Source organism: Lactuca virosa, chromosome 8 (genome assembly GCF_052849685.1).
Source record: "Lactuca virosa cultivar CGN04683 chromosome 8, Lactuca_virosa_CGN04683_v6, whole genome shotgun sequence".
Lineage (NCBI taxonomy): Eukaryota > Viridiplantae > Streptophyta > Magnoliopsida > Asterales > Asteraceae > Lactuca > Lactuca virosa.
This window is the reverse complement of record NC_136433.1, coordinates 222,900,100-222,908,692: the sequence shown is the minus strand read 5'-3', so window position 1 is coordinate 222,908,692 and position 8,593 is coordinate 222,900,100. Positions and strand designations below refer to the sequence as shown.

Here is an 8,593-nt window from a genome sequence, read left to right as displayed (position 1 = left end):
CTGCAAAGTCGGGACGAAACCGATCTAACTCGCCGAGTTCGCCAGAAACCCAACATCTTAATTCATTAAGCTGACATTATCGAAACTAAGAGCTTCATAACTTAGATCTCAAATAAAATGGCAGCTAGAAGGGTAAAGTTTCCAACTTTACTGTGACATCCTGGAATTTAGGGTTGAATCAGCAAAAGGTCAGTTCACCACGAACCTTTTGTATCTTGACCGATGGAAATTTAATGCATATCTTAGTAGAAATATAATGTCATTTCAAATACAGCAAGATAGGAAGAGGTATGTTATCTCGAATTATGGAAAATGTCGAACAAAACGTAAAGCACAAACTATAACTCCAGTCAACGACTGAATAACTAAAATTTTGTATTAAGCATTTGTGAATAAAGAAAATGTTATAGACTCGTAGTACATGTTTCCCTGATCGCAGATATATAAAGAACGTCCAAAACGGAGATCGTATGCGAAAGATATGATCGTTTTAAGAAACATAACCGGTATAACACTTGTTTTACCTGATTTCATAAACCGTTTCGATCCGTTGAGGCATTTACACACTTCAGATAGAAATTCTGAGAGTGTTTTTGGACTCAGACTATGCTCTAATATTTTATATACTATTCAAAATATTTTTAGTAAAAATATTTGTAAAAGTCAGAAAAATCAGACGTTTCAGACCAATTAGACGCAAAACTTTAAACACAAATCCCCGGAGTTCTACAACTCTAAAAATTTATCCGTTCGGGTTTTTTAAAATCTTTGAATTAAATCATTCCACACTATCGTAAAAATTTCCCGACATCATACAAAACAAAAATCTTTTATAAGGCAAATTAATTGCCTAGTGAAATATTACATTTTGTTTTTTGGTAAAGTAATAATAATAATAATAATAATAATAATAATAATAATATAACTAAATGATAAGCCCCCTCTCTCTTACGTCTCTCTCCCCATATATCTCTCTCACATCCTTTTCTGCCTCCCTCTCTCTTTCTTCTAGCTTGGACTTTAGTTGAAAGTCAAAAACCAACTCACCACTCAAATGAAGAAACTGTAAAACTTCTTTCCCTCCTGATCAAAGTAATATACACGAAAATATATAGACTTTGTTTCTACACAATCCTCATCTTTCTTTGACTGATACACCATTAACACCACATCTTCTCCACCCTTAACCATCACACATCACCACCTTTTAACTTCCATTGTCACCACCGGTGTTCTTGAACCACCGTGAAACACCACCATTGGCCACCCGTTGTCAACCAACAGCCCCTAATCCCCTCTTCTGTCCAGATAATCAATCACCACCATAGTAAACACCAACCACCACCTCTTCCCTCTCACTCATTCTCGCGGAAACAGGAGGAGAAATGGAGGCAGCAGGAGGCTGCCACCGCAATCAACCAACTGCCATCACGTCTCCGTTACTATGAAGCACCACCGTCGTTAGCTGCTGCTTCCTTTTGACCCCCTCGTCGAACTCATCCGAGCAGCAAGAAAACGAAAGTTGGAGCTACAGTCGACTGCCACAGCTCACCTGCTGCTGCTGATAAGTTCCGGCCCCCCATATCTCTCCAAATCATCGTTCCCGTCAAACGGAAGCTAAAACCAGGCGGGAAGAGGCCGTCGGAGCTCCGCCACTCACCTACATCCCCGCTCACTGCCACCGTCGCCATTCTCCGACGCCATCTCCGCCGGGATGCCTCCGGTAAGTCATCTCCATCCTCGCCATTTCGTTCCGATGACTCATTGTCGAGCATACAGCCGAGAACTAAGAGACCCAACGAACAGGTCTTGTTCCAGTTCATGTACCTGTAGCGAGAGAAAGAAGACGACACTGTGTAAACTTTTATTCAGTTCGTTTAAAACAGACCCTGAAGATGTATCAGGATACAAATCAGACCCCCCTCTCCCAAACTTGAATTCAAAATAAACATAATGGCCCCTCCCATGTAATTTCCTTACAAACTGAATCCAAACTCCAAAACTGTCATTAAAATAATCAGGAACAGCCCCTTCCCTCGAAAAATCATAGCAAGATGCGTCCAAAACTGTGACTTAGATTGAGAATCTGCACTTTCAGCCCCTGTTTTTGAAATAATTTACGAGATCAGTCCCTTGTCGAAAACTTTTAGTAAGATTAACCCCTAGAATTTATTTGTTATATTAAAAACAACCTTACACTCAATAATTAATACCAAAACTACCCTCCTGGTTATTAGGTAAAATTAAATAGAATCGGTGATTCGTTTTAAGAGCACGGAACGTCACAAAACGACTTTCGCAACAAATTTCACCCTCGATACTCGTTCACGCTTCAAGGGTGAGTACATACGACCCCTTTTTAATATTTTTACGCGTTGGGGGAGAATACATGTGCCATATATATATATATATATATATATATATATATATATATATATATATATATATATATATATATATATATATATATATATATTGATCTTGACAAACACTTACCGAATTCAAAACTAGTTATTAAATATTATTTTGTTAAATAATATTTCATTTACAAATAAACTAGTGATAAATATGTTTTATGCAAATTTGTTACCGTTGTTTTTTTTAAATACAACTAGTACAGATAACAAATGATTTATGCATACAAAATATTATGATTTTATGACAAAATATGTTAAAAAAACTTATGTCATAAAAAGTTATCACCTTTGTAGTATTTCAAGTTCATACTAAACGTACATATACGAGTTATCAAACTCTTATCTTGAAATCATTTATGTACTGTGTACACTACCATGGGATTTACCACTTGTTTGGACGAGCATTACACATTTTTATGGATTTTCTTATCGAGTATAACTGATTTTCATGACAAACTCTAGTTAAGGGCCTTATGAGTGAGTCATTATTCATTACCTTAAGTGCAAACAAACACTTTGAAGACCCACACCACTATAACCGTTAATCATCGGAGCTGAGATACGTATGTATAGATCTATATGGGTTGACACCCCCACCCGTGGTTACTAGCTACAACCTCGACCGACCAATCGAAGCGGGTGATAAATATCTAAAACAATTTTACGACGTCCAATGAAGCGTCGTAGGGGTAGGTACAGTCACATAGCTCGGTTATAGGACTCACTATAAGCATTAACTAGATTTCATAATCTGGAAACCACGGATCCGGTTTCTCTGATTATCAAACATTTTGAGTATAGATTTACTCACGGTATTCTGAGTACCAAACATTTTGAGTATGGATTTACTCACGGTTCTCTGAGTACCAAACATTTTGAGTATGTATTTACTCACAGTTCCCTAAGTACCAAACATTTTGAGTATGGATTTACTCACGGTTTCTCTGATTACTATACATTTTGGGCATGGATTTACTCATTATTTCTCTATTATCAAACATTCTAAGTATGAACTTTACTCACGATTTCTCTGTCTATGAAATACTTTAAGTATGAATTTACTTATAAATTTCTCTTTTATCAAACATTTTCAAACATGGTTTAAACTATATATGGAATACTTTTTAGTCTTTTAAAGTATCATTACTGCGGTTAGTAGAAAACCTGTGAACTCTCACCAACCTTGTTTTGACCCTCAAAACTACATGTATTCTTAGGATATCACCAAGCGAGCTTCCAGTCAGAAGATTAGTCATGGATTTCAAGCGACCTAGTTTTATTTAGCTTTTGTTATGTCAGCCTATATGATAAGGCAAATTTATGAGTTTATCATTATTATGAACCTTGTATTCAAACCTTAAAGTGTAATGTAACTGCTATGTTGTGATTGTTGTAACTTGTGATGTATATTCAATTTGCTTGTGATCCATAAACTAAGTCGCACAGCCCGACGTATTCCGCCGCCTCGGCCGGGGGTGTGACATTTACCACTAAGAACCACCAAAATGGGTTTAAAACCCAAATCCTAGGCTTAAAAGGGTGAGGGCTTAATCATTAAGCACTTAATCACTAAAGGCATAACCCCAAACTGCAGATCTGACCCTTAAAGCTGAATGGCCATGTAAAGTTTCCAACTTTACGCTCATGCATGACTAGGAGAGGTTCAAATGCTCATAAGAGGCAAAAAGAAGGACTTAATGAATGCATTAAGCCCTTAAGACCATAAAGTTGGCATCTTTATGCCAAAAGAGCTCATTTAGATCTTAGATCTGAAAGAATAAACACTTGAGACGTCCTACTCCCCCATCAACCATCCATCCATGGCTAAAAGCATACAATCTAACCCAAGAAGAGATCTAAGCAACTATTAAGCAAGGTGAGAACTTGATACCTCAAAAACTTAGCAATTAAGCTAGTGATTCTGGATCCAAGACTTCTTCTTCAAGCCAAGCAACTCTTAATTCCTTAGCTCCTTCAACATGCACCAAAAATGAACACTCAAGGCTCTCCCCCAAGCTCACACACTCAACAATGGAAGGTAAAGCTCGATTTTAGGGTTTCTGGACAGAGGAGGCTGGTAAGGACACCAGCCAAGGGACTTAAGACCTTTAAATAAGGTGCAACACCCTAAAAATTAGGGTTTCCTTCCCAGCTGCCAACTCGTCGAGTTGAGGCACCTTGACTCGCCGAGTTGACTCATTAAATTTTGCGGCCAAAAACAACTCGACACGCCGTGCTGAGGCTTCCAACACGCCGAGTCCTCCAAGAAAATTATAAATAATTAGAAAAAATAATTTCATACCGGAAACCAGGCGTTCCACCTTCCCCTATATCCGTTCTTCTTCCCCTTCACTGAAATCATCTCGTTTCTCTTTCTACTAAACGAGTTTTCTTCCTCTCTCAATAAAAAAAAACCCTAAGATCATTCACTACTCATGACCATTGTTTACCCCTGCCACCACTAAACCAGCAACGTACAAACGGACCACTCAGCTGTGCACACCACCAACGGAAGCCAAATCCAGTGCTTGATTTGAAAGAGTTTTTTTTTATTCAAAGAGAGTTTTTAGTAGTTTGATTAAGCCTCAACATCTAATACATGTATGTACAATGAAGGGTTAATATGGACAAAAGGGGCCAAAAAGCGAGCCTCTAACCACCTGAAACAGCTATATAGCTTCCTGGAAAAACCGGTTCTAAACCAGTCCCAACGGTAGTATGTTCAAATCGATGGAAACCGTCGGTTGGGTCCTAAACCAGATCGGTTAACAATGGATCAGTTCATGGTGAACCGCATGAACTGATTTTCGTTCATGGAGGCGGTTCGGTTCCCGAGACCTGTTTTTTGTGCACGTATAGGTGAGACCCAAGTAATTAACTAATTATCTTAATAATATAGGTACTTAAAAAAATAAAATAAACAAAGCAAAAAAAATAGCAAAGGTGGTATGGTCTTTTTATGAGATTGTCGTATTAGAGGTAATATTCAAATTAAAAACCTAATTTTCATTTTTAGACATATAACAAAAAAAAAAACATAATTTTTCTTTTTGGAAAGGGATTCAAAACTTAAGGGTATATTTAAAAAATCGAAGGGTAAGATAATTTTCATTTTTTTATTACACTCTCCCTCTATATTGCTTCTTGTAGGCGCGGACAAACACGCACAAATCCCCTCTTGCTTCCTTACTCGAGACACACACATGACACACACAAAAACCCTCTCTTGCTCTCTCCCCCTCTCTTTCCGTCGTTAAGCAATGACGTCTGTAATTGAAAACGAAGATTTACAAGACGCTCTTGATGGTTTGATTTTACATTTTTTTGATTTCATTTTTAAGATTACCTATATCTCATGTAATGTAGCTACTATTTGATATGTTTGAATATGCAAAAAAAAAAAAAAAAAGTTCATTCCTTTTTGCTAAAATTTTTACTTTCCAGCTAAAATTTTTGTCGGACGTTACAAAACATCGTTTTTGCTGTAATAACCTAACATGACAATATAATGCAGGCATGGGGATCCACGAGGTTAGTATAGTGAACACTTTCGGGAATTTGAGTAAAGATGTCATGCAAAATGTCTTTGGTGATTCTGTTGGGGTGGAAGATTTCAAAGGCCTTTTGCCGATTTTCAACTATGACCATGATCATAAATTGGAGGGCCGATTTCTGGTGTTTAAAGTGAGTTGTTCTTGACTTCTTTTTTTTTTTTTTTTTTTTAAACTTGTATCAAACAATTTTTTTAGAATCCTAGGTTTTTACAATTCCCCAACCTGAGGAGTAATGGTAATTTCATATTTTCTCTTTATAATCATCTAGGTGTGAGACCTTTTATTAAAATAAAGTTTAATATCAATATGTAAAAATTAAATTTTTTGAAAATAATAATTTTACATAAAATTGTTGTATGAGTGAATAATTTATCGACCTCTGGCCTTAATTTCAGAATAGGCTAGGTAATGTAACACATTGGTAACCCAATCTTCTGATATAAATCAAATTCGGACAATTCATGATTTAAAATCCCACCCTATACCAAAAATACCCTTTACTTTTATTACTTCTCCCAATAATCAGTTTTTTTTTCACCCAAAACTCAAAAGTAAACCTAACCGCCTCTCAAGGATCCTCTTTCCTTCTACTTTTATTAGTCAAACCCCATGACCAAAATGCCCTTTCCTCTTATTCTTGCACCATCTTTTGATCCTAAAAAAAACAAAATCACAATTATTCCAGAAATGATCAATGTACCCTTTATTCTTAAACAAAGAATCCAGTTCTTAACTGTATTGGGATAAAACAATTTACAAATAACAGTTAGTAAATGGAAGCAGGTTAATTTTTTACCACTCCATTAAAAAGAAGAAAATCCAAAGTTACTATCTTATAGCATCATACTATTTCATGCAAAATACTTTATAGAATCATACTTTGTAGCAAATTAGGAAATCAAACTTTTATAATGAAAATCCAATTTCTAGAGTTTTATTATTAAAATTTATTTCTCTATAAAATATGCTGGAAAAAAAGAATTTTTGTAAGTACAATGCTAGTTTTTTCATACACTTGATGTCATGTAATTGTACCAAGAACATCCTGGTACTTTAATCTATCATAAGATCAGGTATATATATCAGCATATGTTGACAACTGGATAAGCAAAACCTACCAAATATAAAGTATTTTACTTCATAAAAACTAACTGATCATAATATTATGTGTTTTATATATTTATTGGTTTATAACTTTATATGTTACAGAATGCATTGGTTATGTATTCCCAACATCCTTTTGAAAGGGATGCCCGCCTACTGCATGTTGCCTTGAATGACCTGGAAAACTTCCACCAAAAAAAGGTGGTAGTAGAATTAATGTGCACTAGAACATTGCCAGAGATCGTGGGATTTAGTATGGCATATGAGGCCATCTTTAGAACAAACTTCAAAGAAGACCTCAAAGCCATTACCCCCAAAACCCTTGACCTTCAGGTGAATTGTATCTTTTTTTTTTTTTCTACCTACTTAAAAAATATATAATTTTAAATGTTTGAATAAACAGGTTTTGTTGGGGGTGTGTGAACTCCCGTACAAAGGGAAGATGGATTTAGAACACTGGAGACGCAACAGTGATTTCTGTGGAATAGTGGGCGCAGGCAAAACAAAAGACGCGTTGAAGAAGCTGACAGAAGATCGGATTACATCCATCAACTCATGGATGAAAAACAACATTGATTTTCCATTTGATGTACATACATTTTGTTTCTATATAAGCATGGGTTATTGTAATGGCTAACATACTTTTTTTATTTTGAAGGATGTTAAAACAAACAAAATGTTTGTAATCGTCCAACAATGTATTGAAGACCCGGTTGGCTACTTTACGAAGGTGCTGGAGGATTCATTTTCATCCCGGAGTGCTGACACATTGACACGTGTAATAGTGACACGGAACAGCATTGACCTCGCCCTAATCGATGGAGAATTCACTAAAAGGGGTAAGAAATCTCTCTGTGAGAGGATTGGAAATACTTGTTTGGGCGATTACAAAGACTTCCTCTTGACTTTGGTCCCTGCTTCAGCTGCACCAATAACACCAAAAACACCAAAGAAAAAAAGGGGTAGTTTCTTCCCTTTCCGATAAGATCAAGTATTATTCTACTCTTCTATTTATATTCTAATGTAATTTTAGGAGAAGATATTTAACATCTAACTCCAAATCTAAGATTCTGTTATATTTGTTACATTGTTTTCTTGCATGACATTTTAATATATATATTTCAACCTGCCTGAGCAATTTATTTAAAATGCATGAATGTTCTAGCATCTATGTATCGGTCCATATTATCAATTACTTTATATTTTAGTAAATGTTTTTTTTTTTTGTATTGTTCCTTTCATGTTTGGTCAATGTTATCAAACCGTTCAGGCATTTAGGGCCGACTGAATGGGCCCACCTCTTTCATGTTTGGTCGATATTATCAGACCATTTTTACTTGTGCCCGATCCAACTACATTTTTGGCCTCAAACAATCGAAAATAAAAAGGTTTTTCAAAGACATAAATATAGTCGTATCTGATAATTTCGTATATACCCTTATTAAGTTTCAAAATATCATATTTACCCGATCTATAATTTAAATATCATATTTACCCTTTCTTAACTTTTAAAATATA

The 8,593-nt window shown here is 35.7% G+C and overlaps 1 protein-coding gene across 3 annotated transcripts; it reads left to right on the top strand.

Annotated features, from left to right (window-relative positions):
- Positions 1 to 1,086: 1,086 nt before the first annotated feature.
- LOC145133038 (annexin D4-like) lies at positions 1,087 to 8,165 on the top strand. 3 transcript variants are annotated; one of them, XM_079067982.1, is made up of 6 exons: positions 1,087 to 1,723; positions 2,238 to 2,338; positions 5,932 to 6,101; positions 7,181 to 7,408; positions 7,479 to 7,664; positions 7,734 to 8,165. In XM_079067982.1, the coding sequence occupies exons 3-6, from the start codon at positions 5,934 to 5,936 to the stop codon at positions 8,058 to 8,060; spliced, it is 909 nt and encodes a 302-aa protein (XP_078924108.1). In that variant the 5' UTR covers positions 1,087 to 1,723; positions 2,238 to 2,338; positions 5,932 to 5,933; the 3' UTR covers positions 8,061 to 8,165. The 3 variants fall into 3 exon arrangements, with proteins under 3 accessions (XP_078924108.1, XP_078924107.1, XP_078924106.1); XM_079067981.1 differs by lacking the exon at positions 2,238 to 2,338; XM_079067980.1 differs by lacking the exons at positions 1,087 to 1,723; positions 2,238 to 2,338 and adding an exon at positions 5,601 to 5,723.
- Positions 8,166 to 8,593: the final 428 nt, after the last annotated feature.